This window comes from Bombina bombina, chromosome 4 (assembly GCF_027579735.1).
Source record: "Bombina bombina isolate aBomBom1 chromosome 4, aBomBom1.pri, whole genome shotgun sequence".
Classification (NCBI taxonomy): domain Eukaryota; kingdom Metazoa; phylum Chordata; class Amphibia; order Anura; family Bombinatoridae; genus Bombina; species Bombina bombina.
The window spans coordinates 198,749,877-198,768,738 of NC_069502.1; the positions used below are offsets into that span (position 1 = coordinate 198,749,877).

General features: G+C 40.5%; 1 protein-coding gene across 2 annotated transcripts in view; it reads left to right on the forward strand.

The window, feature by feature from the left end:
• The window catches only part of UGGT1 (UDP-glucose glycoprotein glucosyltransferase 1), a 259,452-nt gene that overhangs the window by 84,797 nt on the left and 155,793 nt on the right, over positions 1-18,862 (forward strand). For both annotated transcript variants that reach the window (XM_053709747.1, XM_053709748.1), the window contains exons 14-17: positions 1,035-1,154; positions 8,178-8,263; positions 9,511-9,646; positions 17,573-17,704. In XM_053709747.1, the coding sequence (XP_053565722.1) occupies positions 1,035-1,154; positions 8,178-8,263; positions 9,511-9,646; positions 17,573-17,704 (474 nt within the window). The remainder of the gene's footprint in view (positions 1-1,034; positions 1,155-8,177; positions 8,264-9,510; positions 9,647-17,572; positions 17,705-18,862) is intronic.

An 18,862-nucleotide genomic window follows, 5' to 3' on the forward strand; every position in this document is an offset into this window, starting at 1 on the left:
GATTAAAGGGACACTTTTCTCCCCTTTAATTTGTTCCAAATTATCCATTTTACCTGCTTGAGTATATGAAATTTTTACTAGTAGCTTGTTTACCCTTATTTCGGCATTGGAAATAGCTGATTTAGCCTATTGTATCCCCGCCTATACTGAAGTTTCTGGACTTAAAGGGACATAAAACCCAACATTTTTTCTTTCATGATTCAGATAGGACCTACAATTTTAAACAACTTTCTAATTTATTTCTATTATACATTTTGCTTCCTTTTCCTATTATTGTTTGTTGAGAACCAGGTATGTAAGCTCAGGGATGTGCACGTGTCTGCAGAACTATGACAGGAGCTTTACCGCCATGTTATACATTAGCATTAGATGGCAGCACTATTTCCTGTCATGTAGGGCTTCAGGCATGTGCACGTTACCTACCAGGTATCTCTTCAACAAAGAATAACAGAACAAATAATAGAAGTAAATTGAAAACTTTTTTAAATTGTGTTCTCTATCTGAATAATGAAAGACAAATGTTGGGTTTTATGTCCCTTTAAGGCCAGGCCATTGACAGCATATGTAAACACAGCCAGCAGAAGAAATGACACCCCCGGTGGGGTATAGAAGAGATACCTAATAAATTATACATTTCCATAGGGCTTTGGTTTACAAACAGATATAAGATAAGGAAGATTTCTCCCTTCTAAGCAATGCATTGTGGTTGGGTTCTCACCTAAATGATACTTTGCCTTCAGTGTATAACTTCTAATGCAAAAATGCCTATTTTCTAAATGTAATACATTTTTTTAAGTGTTTTATATTATCCTGAAATTGAAGGCATGCTTTCCATTGGGTTTTGTAAGTCTTAAATTCATACAAATTTTATACAAATACACCAGTAGGAGATACTTTCTTCTAAAATAAAACCATGTAGATATGTATTTATTAGTGATGTCTGATACATAGACATTTTTACCTTGGTAAAAACACTAAACGTAGACTAGCCTTTCTAGATGTTCTGACCAGTTGGTTATGTCTTGATAATATAGTGGGTGAACAATTTGGAGCTTGACAGCAGATACAACTCCTGGCCATCCAGTGTTCAAGAGCTACTGCGCCCCACCTTTCCTGGAGTCATCCGACAGATCCGCAAAAACTTCCACAACTTTGTAAGTAGATACACACTTTAATTATATAAATACATTGAGTACCATGAGAAGTTTTAGTTGGTTCTTACTGGTTAGAAGATGTACTTCATCAAGCTGTCACCTGCTCCAAGGTTTTTGACCTCCCAAGTTCCACAGGATCCAGTAATGCAGGAGCTTTTAGATATTGGATGTTTTCCTGTTTATGAACAGATGTAGGATTTTTATTCCACACTCTTCATTATTTCAAAGAAGGAAGTCCTGTTTTGTTTAGGACTTAAACCTCTAAATAGGTTAAACTGTGTGAATATTCTAAATATTCTATTTATAAAGTCTTCTGGTTCAGGGGCAAGAATGAATAAGTGAAAGGACTGATCAGCTAATGACCCCCATTGATTTGTAGGATTACACTCACATCACTCAAGTTCTTAAAGGAACATTAAACACTTAATACATTCCATGCATCTCCCCCTAATTATGGGTGCTGCCATTTTGTAACCTAGGTTACACTGCAGGTATCTGAATGAGAGTTGCTGCACATATGCAAACACATCAGGTACGGAATGTAAAAGATAGATTTCAACATGGCGACACCTATGATTAGAGTGGTGGGAAATAACCTAAATACTATGCTTTTTTATATGTATGTAGTGTTTAATGTCCCTTTTTATGAATGGTTTTCTAACTACTTAAAGAGACATGGAACACAAAATGTTTGTTTTATGATTTGGATAACTTTAAATTTTTTAATTTTTCGATTTACTTCTGTTATTGAATTTATTTAGTTCTTAAGGTATCCTTTGTGGGAAAGCAGGTAGGTAGGCTCAGGAGTCTGCATGTGTCCGGAGCATTGTATGGCAACTATTTCTCCAACATAGGTGTGTCCGGTCCACGGCGTCATCCTTACTTGTGGGATATTCTCTTCCCCAACAGGAAATGGCAAAGAGCCCAGCAAAGCTGGTCACATGATCCCTCCTAGGCTCCGCCTACCCCAGTCATTCTCTTTGCCGTTGTACAGGCAACATCTCCACGGAGATGGCTTAGAGTTTTTTAGTGTTTAACTGTAGTTTTTATTATTCAATCAAGAGTTTGTTATTTTGAAATAGTGCTGGTATGTACTATTTACTCAGAAACAGAAAAGAGATGAAGATTTCTGTTTGTATGAGGAAAATGATTTTAGCAACCGTCACTAAAATCCATGGCTGTTCCACACAGGACTGTTGAGAGCAATTAACTTCAGTTGGGGGAACAGTGTGCAGTCTCTTGCTGCTTGAGGTATGACACATTCTAACAAGACGATGTAATGCTGGAAGCTGTCATTTTCCCTATGGGATCCGGTAAGCCATGTTTATTACGATCGTAAATAAGGGCTTCACAAGGGCTTATTAAAACTGTAGACTTTTTCTGGGCTAAATCGATTCATTATTAACACATATTTAGCCTTGAGGAATCATTTTATCTGGGTATTTTGATATAATAATATCGGCAGGCACTGTTTTAGACACCTTATTCTTTAGGGGCTTTCCCAAAGCATAAGCAGAGCCTCATTTTCGCGCCGGTGTTGCGCACTTGTTTTTGAGAGGCATGGCATGCAGTCGCATGTGAGAGGAGCTCTGATACTTAGAAAAGACTTTCTGAAGGCGTCATTTGGTATCGTATTCCCCTTTGGGCTTGGTTGGGTCTCAGCAAAGCAGATACCAGGGACTGTAAAGGGGTTAAAGTTCAAAACGGCTCCGGTTCCGTTATTTTAAGGGTTAAAGCTTCCAAATTTGGTGTGCAATACTTTTAAGGCTTTAAGACACTGTGGTGAAAATTTGGTGAATTTTGAACAATTCCTTCATATTTTTTCGCAATTGCAGTAATAAAGTGTGTTCAGTTTAAAATTTAAAGTGACAGTAACGGTTTTATTTTAAAACGTTTTTTGTACTTTGTTATCAAGTTTATGCCTGTTTAACATGTCTGAACTACCAGATAGACTGTGTTCTGAATGTGGGGAAGCCAGAATTCCTATTCATTTAAATAAATGTGATTTATGTGATAATGACAATGATGCCCAAGATGATTCCTCAAGTGAGGGGAGTAAGCATGGTACTGCATCATTCCCTCCTTCGTCTACACGAGTCTTGCCCACTCAGGAGGCCCCTAGTACATCTAGCGCGCCAATACTCCTTACTATGCAACAATTAACGGCTGTAATGGATAATTCTGTCAAAAACATTTTAGCCAAAATGAACACTTATCAGCGTAAGCGCGGCTGCTCTGTTTTAGATACTGAAGAGCATGACGACGCTGATAATAATATTTCTGAAGGGCCCCTAACCCAGTCTGATGGGGCCAGGGAGGTTTTGTCTGAGGGAGAAATTACTGATTCAGGGAACATTTCTCAACAGGCTGAACCTGATGTGATTGCATTTAAATTTAAGTTGGAACATCTCCGCATTCTGCTTAAGGAGGTATTATCCACTCTGGATGATTGTGACAAGTTGGTCATCCCAGAGAAACTTTGTAAAATGGACAAGTTCCTAGAGGTGCCGGGGCTCCCAGAAGCTTTTCCTATACCCAAGCGGGTGGCGGACATTGTTAATAAAGAATGGGAAAGGCCCGGTATTCCTTTCGTCCCTCCCCCCATATTTAAAAAATTGTTTCCTATGGTCGACCCCAGAAAGGACTTATGGCAGACAGTCCCCAAGGTCGAGGGAGCGGTTTCCACTTTAAACAAACGCACCACTATACCCATAGAGGATAGTTGTGCTTTCAAAGATCCTATGGATAAAAAATTAGAAGGTTTGCTTAAAAAGATGTTTGTTCAGCAAGGTTACCTTCTACAACCAATTTCATGCATTGTCCCTGTCGCTACAGCCGCATGTTTCTGGTTCGATGATCTGATAAGAGCGGTCGATAGTGATTCTCCTCCTTTGGAAGAGATTATGGACAGAATCAATGCTCTCAAATTGGCTAATTCTTTCACCCTAGACGCCACTTTGCAATTGGCTAGGTTAGCGGCTAAGAATTCTGGGTTTGCTATTGTGGCGCGCAGAGCGCTTTGGTTGAAATCTTGGTCGGCTGATGCGTCTTCCAAGAACAAGCTACTTAACATTCCTTTCAAGGGGAAAACGCTGTTTGGCCCTGACTTGAAAGAGATTATCTCTGAGATCACTGGGGGTAAGGGCCACGCCCTTCCTCAGGATCGGCCTTTCAAGGCAAAAAATAAACCTAATTTTCGTCCCTTTCGTAGAAACGGACCAGCCCAAGGTGCTACGTCCTCTAAGCAAGAGGGTAATACTTCTCAAGCCAAGCCAGCTTGGAGACCAATGCAAGGCTGGAACAAGGGAAAGCAGGCCAAGAAACCTGCCACTGCTACCAAGACAGCATGAAAGGTTGGCCCCCGATCCGGGACCGGATCTGGTGGGGGGCAGACTCTCTCTCTTCGCTCAGGCTTGGGCAAGAGATGTTCTGGATCCTTGGGCGCTAGAAATAGTCTCCCAAGGTTATCTTCTGGAATTCAAGGGACTTCCCCCAAGGGGGAGGTTCCACAGGTCTCAGTTGTCTTCAGACCACATAAAAAGACAGGCATTCTTACATTGTGTAGAAGACCTGTTAAAAATGGGAGTGATTCATCCTGTTCCATTAAGAGAACAAGGGATGGGGTTCTACTCCAATCTGTTCATAGTTCCCAAAAAAGAGGGAACGTTCAGACCAATCTTAGATCTCAAGATCTTAAACAAGTTTCTCAAGGTTCCATCGTTCAAGATGGAAACCATTCGAACTATTCTTCCTTCCATCCAGGAAGGTCAATTCATGACCACGGTGGATTTAAAGGATGCGTATCTACATATTCCTATCCACAAGGAACATCATCGGTTCCTAAGGTTCGCATTCCTGGACAAACATTACCAGTTCGTGGCGCTTCCTTTCGGATTAGCCACTGCTCCAAGGATTTTCACAAAGGTACTAGGGTCCCTTCTAGCTGTGCTAAGACCAAGGGGCATTGCTGTAGTACCTTACTTGGACGACATTCTGATTCAAGCGTCGTCCCTTCCTCAAGCAAAGGCTCACACGGACATTGTCCTGGCCTTTCTCAGATCTCACGGATGGAAAGTGAACGTGGAAAAGAGTTCTCTATCCCCGTCAACAAGGGTTCCCTTCTTGGGAACAATAATAGACTCCTTAGAAATGAGGATTTTTCTGACAGAGGCCAGAAAAACAAAGCTTCTAGACTCTTGTCGGATACTTCATTCCGTTCCTCTTCCTTCCATAACTCAGTGCATGGAAGTGATCGGGTTGATGGTAGCGGCAATGGACATAGTTCCTTTTGCGCGCATTCATCTAAGACCATTACAACTGTGCATGCTCAGTCAGTGGAATGGGGTCTATACAGACTTGTCTCCGAAGATACAAGTAAATCAGAGGACCAGAGACTCACTCCGTTGGTGGCTGTCCCTGGACAACCTGTCACAAGGGATGACATTCCGCAGACCAGAGTGGGTCATTGTCACGACCGACGCCAGTCTGATGGGCTGGGGCGCGGTCTGGGGATCCCTGAAAGCTCAGGGTCTTTGGTCTCGGGAAGAATCTCTTCTACCGATAAATATTCTGGAACTGAGAGCGATATTCAATGCTCTCAAGGCTTGGCCTCAGCTAGCGAGGGCCAAGTTCATACGGTTTCAATCAGACAACATGACAACTGTTGCGTACATCAACCATCAGGGGGGAACAAGGAGTTCCCTAGCGATGGAAGAAGTGACCAAAATCATTCTATGGGCGGAGTCTCACTCCTGCCACCTGTCTGCTATCCACATCCCAGGAGTGGAAAATTGGGAAGCGGATTTTCTGAGTCGTCAGACATTGCATCCGGGGGAGTGGGAACTCCATCCGGAAATCTTTGCCCAAGTCACTCAGCTGTGGGGCATTCCAGACATGGATCTGATGGCCTCTCGTCAGAACTTCAAGGTTCCTTGCTACGGGTCCAGATCCAGGGATCCCAAGGCGGCTCTAGTGGATGCACTAGTAGCACCTTGGACCTTCAAACTAGCTTATGTGTTCCCGCCGTTTCCTCTCATCCCCAGGCTGGTAGCCAGGATCAATCAGGAGAGGGCGTCGGTGATCTTGATAGCTCCTGCGTGGCCACGCAGGACTTGGTATGCAGATCTGGTGAATATGTCATCGGCTCCACCTTGGAAGCTACCTTTGAGACGAGACCTTCTTGTTCAGGGTCCGTTCGAACATCCGAATCTGGTTTCACTCCAGCTGACTGCTTGGAGATTGAACGCTTGATTTTATCGAAGCGAGGGTTCTCAGATTCTGTTATTGATACTCTTGTTCAGGCCAGAAAGCCTGTAACTAGAAAGATTTACCACAAAATTTGGAAAAAATATATCTGTTGGTGTGAATCTAAAGGATTCTCTTGGGACAAGGTTAAGATTCCTAGGATTCTATCCTTCCTTCAAGAAGGATTGGAAAAGGGGATTATCTGCAAGTTCCCTGAAGGGACAGATTTCTGCCTTGTCGGTGTTACTTCACAAAAAACTGGCTGCTGTGCCAGATGTTCAAGCCTTTGTTCAGGCTCTGGTTAGAATTAAGCCTGTTTACAAACCTTTGACTCCTCCTTGGAGTCTCAATTTAGTTCTTTCAGTTCTTCAGGGGGTTCCGTTTGAACCCTTGCATTCCGTTGATATTAAGTTATTATCTTGGAAAGTTTTGTTTTTAGTTGCAATTTCTTCTGCTAGAAGAGTTTCAGAATTATCTGCTCTGCAGTGTTCTCCTCCTTATCTGGTGTTCCATGCAGATAAGGTGGTTTTACGTACTAAACCTGGTTTTCTTCCAAAAGTTGTTTCTAACAAAAACATTAACCAGGAGATTATCGTACCTTCTCTGTGTCCGAAACCAGTTTCAAAGAAGGAACGTTTGTTGCACAATTTGGATGTTGTTCGCGCTCTAAAATTCTATTTAGATGCTACAAAGGATTTTAGACAAACATCTTCCTTGTTTGTTGTTTATTCTGGTAAAAGGAGAGGTCAAAAAGCAACTTCTACCTCTCTCTCTTTTTGGATTAAAAGCATCATCAGATTGGCTTACGAGACTGCCGGACGGCAGCCTCCCGAAAGAATCACAGCTCATTCCACTAGGGCTGTGGCTTCCACATGGGCCTTCAAGAACGAGGCTTCTGTTGATCAGATATGTAGGGCAGCGACTTGGTCTTCACTGCACACTTTTACCAAATTTTACAAGTTTGATACTTTTGCTTCTTCTGAGGCTATTTTTGGGAGAAAGGTTCTGCAAGCCGTGGTGCCTTCCATTTAGGTGACCTGATTTGCTCCCTCCCTTCATCCGTGTCCTAAAGCTTTGGTATTGGTTCCCACAAGTAAGGATGACGCCGTGGACCGGACACACCTATGTTGGAGAAAACAGAATTTATGTTTACCTGATAAATTACTTTCTCCAACGGTGTGTCCGGTCCACGGCCCGCCCTGGTTTTTTTAATCAGGTCTGATAATTTATTTTCTTTAACTACAGTCACCACGGTACCATATGGTTTCTCCTATGCAAATATTCCTCCTTAACGTCGGTCGAATGACTGGGGTAGGCGGAGCCTAGGAGGGATCATGTGACCAGCTTTGCTGGGCTCTTTGCCATTTCCTGTTGGGGAAGAGAATATCCCACAAGTAAGGATGACGCCGTGGACCGGACACACCGTTGGAGAAAGTAATTTATCAGGTAAACATAAATTCTGTTTTTACAAAAACACTTTTATAACTGCTGCCATCTAGTGATCAAAAGATTATTGCAAAACTACTGCATAATAGTGCCCCATTGTACCCTCTACCTAGGTATTCTCTTTAACATTATATACCATTAGAACAAAGTCAATTTGATAACAGAGTTAAATTTGGGGTTTTATGTCCTTTTAGCAGCTTTCTTGCTTGTCCATCTCTTCTCTTGCTATCTCTTTCTTTTACTTTTTCTATATCTCTCTTACGCTTTGTTTCTTGCTACGAGTTAGTAAATAAACAAAAATCCTAAAGAAGCATATCTTTTATTTTCTTACAGGTTCTAATAGTTGACCCTGTCCATGAATCCACTTCAGAGTTAATAAATGTGGCAGAAATGTTCCTCAGTAATTATATTCCAATCAGGTAGCATAACTGTGCTGTTTTATTTTCGCCAGATTTTGTATTTTTATTTTTTCATCTTTTAACTTCTTTGATATATAATTTTCATGTACTTACGTCAGTGGATATTTATTATAAATGTAGATATGGTTTAGCAATACATTTCTGCTTTTTCATTTTGCATTTCATAGTCAACATAATGCACTCTCGGCTAAATGTGGCTAAAAACATGGAGTCTAAATGTCTGAAAATGTATTGTCTTTTACATGTGATCAATCCATTTTTCTTTTAACATATATCCTTCCCATATGTCTGTTATAAATAATAGTTGCACTTTGGTGAGCACACATTTATGATACAATCCACAGGTTTTATATAAAAGTAGTGCTATCTGTAAATCACCATCTCCCTTAAGTGTCATTGGGTTTGAATGCTACATCTCTAAGAAATGTATTCCCACCAGAAGCTCTGCAGATGGCAGTGTGCTCTAATCTACAATAGGCAAGTCCCAGAAAGTACATAAATAGTCAAAGCTATGCATGCATTTCAGTAGAAGCATTTTTTGGAATATAGTTGTATTAGCACAATGTTTCTAGCAAAGGCTGTCACTGTTTGCACACTCATATGTCTTCAAATGAGCCAGCAGTGGTGTGTATTATGTCACATTATGGGGAATACATTAACATGTTCGCAATATTCGAAGTTTGGCTTTTTGCACGTGTTGGGTTAGCGCTCGTGTGAAAACATTTTACTTTCAACTTGCAATATGCGCACGACATGATGCGTACGAAAAGCTTACTTCTAGCATGATTTCCTTTAAACGGTGTATATTATGGAACAGGCTTCCTTAAAGGGACATTAAGCTTAAAGTGTAATTTTCCATGAAACGATTTATTTAGGCAGAGTTAAAAACTGGAATGCATTTTCTTTATTTATTCTGTATTTAATTTAATTTGTAAATCGTAATTTTCCACTGTCTACAGAGAAGATGGAGTGCATTCTGTCTCATGATTTCCTTACATGCTCCACAGTGATTGCATCCTCATGTACAGGAACTTATTTATACCTGCCTCTAATAAGCCACAACAAAGGAGATAACACTCAAAAAGCTTTCCGAGGGTTGTTATCATGTAGTGCAAAACAAAGCAATATTTGCAAATAAAAAATTATTTATTTTGTATCCACATCTTTAACAACACAATGATTAATTTCTGATGCATATATATAAATGACTTTAATGTCCCTTTGATATCACATCGTTTACGTTTCAGGATAGGTTTGGTGTTTGTGGTGAATGATTCGGACGACATTGATGGCTTACAAGACCCAGGGGTTGCTCTGCTTAGAACATTTAACTACGTGGCTGATGAAGTTGATAATTATCATGCATTCCAAATTGTTACATCGGTACGTGACCCAATTGTGCTGCACGTGAAGAGGGCCCTTAAGAATACTGCTCAACATTTTCAACATTGGCATAATTCTTAACTTTGAATGCATTTTAACCACAAAATATTGTACAGATTACTCTCTACTCGCAAGTGATCAAAGTTGGATTAAGTAATATTCTATTCCTATATATTATATTTCTCTTGTTAAGTGTATCCAGTCCACGGATCATCCATTACTTATGGGATATTAACTCCTCCCCAACAGGAAGTGCAAGAGGATTCACCCAGCAGAGCTGCTATATAGCTCCTCCCCTAACTGCCATTACCAGTCATTCTCTTGCACCCAACGAATAGATAGGATGTGTGAGAGGACTGTGGTGATTATACTTAGTTTCATACCTTCAATCAAAAGTTTGTTATTTTATAATAGCACCGGAGTGTGTTATTCCTTCTCTGGTAGAATTTGAAGAAGAATCTACCTGAGTTTTTCTATGATTTTAGCCGGAGTAGTTAAGATCATATTGCTGTTTCTCGGCCATCTGAGGAGAGGTAAACTTCAGATCAGGGGACAGCGGGCAGATTAATCTGCAAAGAGGTATGTAGCAGCTTATTATTTTCTGACAATGGAATTGATGAGAAAATTCTGCCATACCGATATAATGTAAACTCAGCCTTAAATGCAGTAGCAGCAACTGGTATCAGGCTGTCATGTATGTATATTTTACACTTCAGTATTCTGGGGAATGGCACTTCACTGGAATTATACTGTATGCATAAAACTTTAGCCTAATTTGCAGGGACTAGCAACAGGCTTTTTAATAACACTCAATTTATTAATGTTAAACGTTTTTTGCTGGCATGTAAAATCGTTTAATTTTCTGAGGTACTGGGTGAAAAAATGTTTTGGGCACTATTTTTTTCCACTTGGCAGTCGTTTTATTTAATTTATGACAGTTTACTGATCTCTCTCACTGTTATGTGTGAGGGGGAGGGACCTTTTTTGGTGCTTTTGCTACGCATCAAAAAATTCAGTCAGAAGTTTGTCTTCCCTGCATGATCCGGTTCATCTCTACAGAACTCAGGGGTCTTCAAAACTTGTTTTGAGGGAGGTAATCACTCACAGCAGAGCTGTGAGATTGTAGTTGACTGTGATAAAAAAAAAAACGTTTATTTCTGTATTTTTTTTTTTTTTTTTTTTTTCTGCTATCAGGGTTAGTTATCCTTTGCTAATGGGAGCAATCCTTTGCTAAAATTGTGTTTTTTACAAAGATTTGATGCTATAACTTTTCAGTTTATTAATTTTCAACTGTCATAACTTTTTCTGTGCTTCTTATAGGCACAGTACGTTTTCATATTATAGTAAATTACTTGAAAAGTATTTCCAAGTTGCTAGTTTATTTGCTAGTGTGTTAAACATGTCTGATTCAGAGGAAGATATCTGTGCTATATGTGCTAAACCCAAAGTGGAGCCCAATAGAAATTTATGTACTAACTGTATTGATGCTACTTTAAATAAAAGTCAATCTGTACAAATTGAACATATTTCACCAAACAACGAGGGGAGAGTTATGCCGACTAACTCGCCTCACGTGTCAGTACCTGCATCTCCCGCTCGGGAGGTGCGTGATATTGTAGCGCCGAGTACATCTGGGCGGCCATTACAAATCACATTACAGGATATGGCTACTGTTATGACTGAAGTTTTGGCTAAATTACCAGAACTAAGAGGTAAGCGTGATCACTCTGGGGTGAGAACAGAGTGCGCTGATAATATTAGGGCCATGTCAGACACTGCGTCACAATTTGCAGAACATGAGGACGGAGAGCTTCATTCTGCGGGTGACGGTTCTGATCCAAACAAACTGGATTCAGATATTTCAAATTTTAAATTTAAGCTGGAAAACCTCCGTGTATTACTAGGGGAGGTGTTAGCGGCTCTGAATGATTGTAACACAGTTGCAATACCAGAGAAAATGTGTAGGTTGGATAAATATTTTGCGGTACCGGCGAGTACTGACGTTTTTCCTATACCTAAGAGACTTACTGAAATTGTTACTAAGGAGTGGGATAGACCCAGTGTGCCGTTCTCACCCCCTCCGATATTTAGAAAGATGTTTCCAATAGACGCCACCACACGGGACTTATGGCAAACGGTCCCTAAGGTGGAGGGAGCAGTTTCTACTTTAGCTAAGCGTACCACTATCCCGGTGGAGGATAGCTGTGCCTTTTCAGATCCAATGGATAAAAAGTTAGAGGGTTACCTTAAGAAAATGTTTGTTCAACAAGGTTTTATATTGCAACCTCTTGCATGCATTGCGCCTGTCACGGCTGCAGCAGCATTTTGGTTCGAGTCTCTGGAAGAGACACTTGAATCAGCTCCATTAGATGAGATTACACACAAGCTTAAAGCCCTTAAGTTAGCTAACTCATTTATTTCAGATGCCGTAGTACATTTAACTAAACTTACGGCTAAGAATTCCGGATTCGCCATTCAGGCACGCAGAGCACTGTGGCTAAAATCCTGGTCAGCTGACGTTACTTCTAAATCTAAATTGCTTAATATACCTTTCAAAGGGCAGACCTTATTCGGGCCCGGGTTGAAAGAAATTATCGCTGACATTACAGGAGGTAAAGGCCATGTCCTGCCTCAAGACAGAGCCAAACCTAAGGCTAGACAGTCTAATTTTCGTTCCTTTCGTAATTTCAAAGCAGGAGCAGCATCAAGTTCCTCTGCACCAAAACAGGAAGGAGCTGTTGCTCGCTACAGACAAGGCTGGAGACCTAACCAGTCCTGGAACAAGGGCAAGCAGGCCAGGAAACCTGCTGCTGCCCCTAAGACAGCATGAATCGAGGGCCCCCGATCCGGGAACGGATCTAGTGGGGGGCAGACTTTCTCTCTTCGCCCAGGCTTGGGCAAGAGATGTCCAGGATCCCTGGGCGTTAGAGATCATATCTCAGGGATACCTTCTAGACTTCAAATTCTCTCCCCCAAGAGGGAGATTTCATCTGTCAAGGTTGTCAACAAACCAAATAAAGAAAGAGGCGTTTCTACGCTGCGTACAAGATCTTTTATTAATGGGAGTGATCCATCCGGTTCCGCGGTCGGAACAAGGACAAGGGTTTTACTCAAATCTGTTTGTGGTTCCCAAAAAAGAGGGAACTTTCAGGCCAATCTTGGATTTAAAGATCCTAAACAAATTCCTAAGAGTTCCATCATTCAAAATGGAAACTATTCGGACAATTTTACCCATGATCCAAAAGGGTCAGTACATGACCACAGTGGATTTAAAGGATGCTTACCTTCACATACCGATTCACAAAGATCATTACCGGTATCTAAGGTTTGCCTTTCTAGACAGGCATTACCAGTTTGTAGCTCTTCCATTCGGATTGGCTACGGCTCCGAGAATCTTCACAAAGGTTCTGGGTGCTCTTCTGGCGGTACTAAGACCGCGAGGAATTGCGGTAGCTCCGTACCTAGACGACATTCTGATACAAGCTTCAAGCTTTCAAACTGCCAAGTCTCATACAGAGTTAGTACTGGCATTTCTAAGGTCGCATGGATGGAAGGTGAACGAAAAGAAGAGTTCTCTCTTTCCACTCACAAGAGTTCCCTTCTTGGGGACTCTTATAGATTCTGTAGAAATGAAGATTTACCTGACAGAAGACAGGTTAACAAAGCTTCAAAATGCATGCCGTGTCCTTCATTCCATTCAACACCCGTCAGTAGCTCAATGCATGGAGGTGATCGGCTTAATGGTAGCAGCAATGGACATAGTACCCTTTGCACGTCTACATCTCAGACCGCTGCAATTGTGCATGCTAAGTCAGTGGAATGGGGATTACTCAGACTTGTCCCCTACTCTGAATCTGGATCAAGAGACCAGAAATTCTCTTCTATGGTGGTTTTCTCGGCCACATCTGTCCAGGGGGATGCCATTCAGCAGGCCGGACTGGACAATTGTAACAACAGACGCCAGCCTACTAGGTTGGGGCGCTGTCTGGAATTCTCTGAAGGCTCAGGGACAATGGAATCAGGAGGAGAGTCTCCTACCAATAAACATTCTGGAATTGAGAGCAGTTCTCAATGCCCTTCTGGCTTGGCCCCAGTTAACAACTCGGGGGTTCATCAGGTTTCAGTCGGACAACATCACGACTGTAGCTTACATCAACCATCAGGGAGGGACAAGAAGCTCCCTAGCAATGATGGAAGTATCAAAGATAATTCGCTGGGCAGAGTCTCACTCTTGCCACCTGTCAGCAATCCACATCCCGGGAGTGGAGAACTGGGAGGCGGATTTCTTAAGTCGTCAGACTTTTCATCCGGGGGAGTGGGAACTTCATCCGGAGGTCTTTGCCCAAATACTTCGACGTTGGGGCAAACCAGAGATAGATCTCATGGCGTCTCGACAGAACGCCAAGCTTCCTCGTTACGGGTCCAGATCCAGGGATCCGGGAGCGGTTCTGATAGATGCTTTGACAGCACCTTGGACCTTCGGGATGGCTTATGTGTTTCCACCCTTCCCGATGCTTCCTCGATTGATTGCCAGAATCAAACAGGAGAGAGCATCAGTGATTCTAATAACGCCTGCATGGCCACGCAGGACTTGGTATGCAGATCTAGTGGACATGTCATCCTGTCCACCTTGGTCGCTACCTCTGAAACAGGACCTTCTGATCCAGGGTCCCTTCAAACATCAAAATCTAATTTCTCTGAAGCTGACTGCTTGGAAATTGAACGCTTGATTTTATCAAAACGTGGTTTTTCTGAGTCAGTTATTGATACCTTAATACAGGCTAGGAAGCCTGTTACCAGAAAGATTTACCATAAGATATGGCGCAAATACTTATATTGGTGCGAATCCAAGAGTTACTCATGGAGTAAGGTTAGGATTCCGAGGATATTGTCTTTTCTACAAGAAGGTTTAGAAAAGGGTTTATCCGCTAGTTCCTTAAAGGGACAGATTTCAGCTCTGTCCATTCTTTTACACAAACGTCTGTCAGAAGTTCCGGACGTTCAAGCTTTTTGTCAGGCTTTTGCTAGGATCAAGCCTGTGTTTAAAACTGTTGCTCCACCATGGAGTTTGAACTTAGTTCTTAATGTTTTACAGGGGGTTCCGTTTGAACCCCTTCATTCCATTGATATCAAGTTGTTATCTTGGAAAGTTCTGTTTTTAATGGCGATTTCCTCGGCTCGAAGAGTCTCTGAGTTATCTGCCTTACATTGTGATTCTCCTTATCTGATTTTTCATTCAGACAAGGTAGTTCTGCGTACTAAACCTGGGTTCCTACCTAAGGTGGTCACTAACAGGAATATCAATCAAGAGATTGTGGTTACATCTTTGTGTCCTAATCCTTCTTCGAAAAAGGAACGTCTGCTACACAATCTAGATGTAGTCCGTGCCCTGAAATTTTATCTACAGGCAACTAAGGATTTTCGACAAACGTCTTCCCTGTTTGTCGTTTATTCTGGTCAGAGGAGAGGTCAAAAAGCTTCGGCTACCTCTCTCTCCTTTTGGCTTCGTAGCATAATACGTTTAGCCTATGAGACTGCTGGACAGCAGCCTCCTGAAAGAATTACAGCACATTCTACTAGAGCTGTGGCTTCCACTTGGGCCTTTAAGAATGAGGCTTCTGTTGAACAGATTTGCAAGGCTGCAACTTGGTCTTCTCTTCATACTTTTTCCAAATTTTACAAATTTGACACTTTTGCTTCTTCGGAGGCTGTTTTTGGGAGAAAGGTTCTTCAGGCAGTGGTTCCTTCCGTATAAAGAGCCTGCCTGTCCCTCCCGTCATCCGTGTACTTTAGCTTTGGTATTGGTATCCCATAAGTAATGGATGATCCGTGGACTGGATACACTTAACAAGAGAAAACATAATTTATGCTTACCTGATAAATTTATTTCTCTTGTAGTGTATCCAGTCCACGGCCCGCCCTGTCACTTTAAGGCAGGTAATTTTTCCATTAAACTACAGTCACCACTGTACCCTATGGTTTTCCTTTCTCTGCATGTTTTCGGTCGAATGACTGGTAATGGCAGTTAGGGGAGGAGCTATATAGCAGCTCTGCTGGGTGAATCCTCTTGCACTTCCTGTTGGGGAGGAGTTAATATCCCATAAGTAATGGATGATCCGTGGACTGGATACACTACAAGAGAAATAAATTTATCAGGTAAGCATAAATTATGTTATTTTATTAACAAACATCTATATATTTATTATATGAAATGTGTAATAAGGTAAGTTTCCAACATGAGCCTGTAAAGCTGATAAAAAATCTAAGAAGACCCCTCAAATCCCAAATGAATAATCAAAACGTATGACTATAATTCTGATACCTAACAATGTAAAAAACTGATGTTTTCTATCTTCCTCAGAGGCGCACAAGTCTAAAAGATCACCATGGTTTAACTGCCCTCTACCCATTTGATCCCTACAAAAGTTATCCTGTATACCGACTATGTTTATAGCGCTGCAGAATCTGTTGGCGCTCTACAAATACCTGATGATAACTGCCTTGTTATTTTAACTCCTGTCATTTAAATGGGGTTTTGGATAAGCGATTTTTCTTCATTTAATTTATTGTGCTTGTAGTAGAAAATGTTGCACAATATAAATGATTGTTCTCCTGAGACTACTTTAAGAACCTTGTAGAGTTCTACTCCAACTGCTTGAATCTCCTGAGTTTGTTGCAATGATCGTTACTCCGACACATAAATGTGGAAGAGACCAATATGGAATGTATACACAAGCGCAGAGGTTAGGGTGCCCTTGAGATTGCACCTGTTTCATTATGGGTTAAGAAGAGAAGGTCTCTTTGAAATAAATACTACTTTTGTTAATGCGCATTTGAACAGTATGAAAGGGTGTACAAGTTTTGTTGACAGAGAATGCTTACACATTAGAAGACCTAGTCATGTTCTTCTGCACTAGTATTCTTAGTGGCATTTTAGTCATGGTAAGAAGTACAAAAAGGAGCTGTGACGTACATACTGCAGTGTATATTGTGTAAATGCATCATCCTTTTTCACTCAAGTGTTTCAAAGTGTTGCTTCTTTGACAAATCCTTAAAGGGATAGGAAACACTAAAATTTCCTTTCATTATTTGGATAGAACATACAATTTTAAACAAGTTTCCAATTTACTTCTTTTATCAAATTTGCTTCATTCTCTTGTTATCCTTTGCTGAAGGAACACTATTGCACTACTAGCAGCTAGCTGAACACATCTAGTTAGCCAATCACAAGAGACAAATGTGTGCGGGCACCAATCAGCAGGCTCCAACTAGTATAGGATATGTGCGTATTCTTTTTTCAACAAGGGATATCAAGAGAACAAAGCACTTTTAAAAATAAAAGTAAATTTAAAAGTGTCTTAAAATGACCTGCTCTATCTAAATCATGCAAGTTTAATTTTGACTTTCCTATCCCTTTAAAAACTCATTGGTTGCCAGTTAGGGCTGCAACACAACACACTTGTGACCCATGAAAGATATAAAAACAGTACAATATGCACTTGCTTGGCTAATTCAATAAACTCATTGGTATATAGAACACGTTAAAGGGGCATGAAACCCAAAAAATGTCTTACGTTATTCATATAGAGAATGCACTTTTACACAACTTTCTAATTTACTTCTATTATCAAATGTTTGTTATCTTGGTAGTTTTAGTTGAAAAGCAACACTAGACGGCAGCACTATTTCCTCATGCAGTGCTCCTGATGCCTACCTAGGTATCTTGTCAACAAAGAATATCATGGGAACAAAGCATATTTGCTAATAGAAGAAAATTGGAAACTTTTTTTTTATAATAGTATCTCTGAAATACAAAAGAAAATTTGGGGTTTCATATCCCATTTAAAGGTGAACAATGTAGAAATGATGTTTCCTCTCTCTCTTTTCTTTTTGTAGACAAATCTCTAACTGATATATTTTTTTTAGATCTACAATAAGGTCCGTAGTGGAGAGAAGCTGACTGTTAAACATGTGACAAGTGTACTAGAACAGAAGTATCCATATGTGGAGATTAGTAGCATTTTAGGACGTGATTCTGCTTACGACCAGTTCAGGAAGGTACAGCATGTGTTGTGTTCTTCACAAGAAACCAAGCTCAATAGTAACGGGGCAGCTTCCTTGCATGTATACTGCATGTATTTCTCTTCACTTGTTCAGTTTTTCTACGTTAAAGGGATAGTCTGTTCAAAATTAACTTTCATGATTCAGATAGAGCATTCAATTTTAAGCAACTTTCTAATTTACTCCTATTATCATTTTTTTTCTTCATTCTCTTGGTATCTTTGAAAAAACAAGAATGTAAGCTTAGAAGCCTGCACATTTTTGGTTCAGGACCTGGGTAGTGCTTGTTGATTGGTGGCTAAATCTAGCCACCAATCCGCAAGCACTACCTAGGGTGCTGAACCAAAAATGGTCCGGCTCCTAAGCTTACATTCCAGACTTTTCAAATAAAGATACCAAGAGAACGAAGAAGAATTGATAATAGGAGTAAATTAGAAAGTTGCTTAGAATTGAATGCTCTATCTGAATCACAAAAGTTTATAAGTTTAAAAGACTATTCTTTTAAGCATCATAGACACTCCCCCTGACCCAATCCCATAATTGAAATCACGCGATCGCATGAACAATCGCGTGATTTAAATTTTTACTTATTTGTTTACATCGGAACTTTGTAATAAGTCCTGGCTGGAAAGGGTTAATAACGTTTAATTGTATTTATATTGTTTTTTTATTTGTTTCTAGCCTTGTATGGAAATTCTCAAATCAGTGATAAAGCAACTAGTTAGTGAAAGTCTGACCTGCATTATACATATCTATTCCAGGACATTTTATCATCCATTAGCATTAATTAATGTTATAAAAACAATGCAGTTAAAAATATATTAGACATTGCATAAAGTTGACGTAAATATATAAAACTTCCTTGTAATGTACTATGGGGCATTAGGGCTTGGGTTTAAGAGTATTTGCCTAGTAGCCTGTTTTTGTTTTTTTTGGTTATCATAGGTATATTGTGAACAACTCTTGACGCCTTCTGAGATTTAAATGCAAAGATCTTCATTATACCTAACATCAGTCAATACTAATCCACATTATTCTACATTCAAAGGGTTGTCAGTTGTTCATCTAATGTGTTGTAGGGATAATTGTGCTGCGTTCACTCTGCTGTGCAGTAAATATCTATATTTAATATCCGTTTTAAAGGGATAAAAAAAA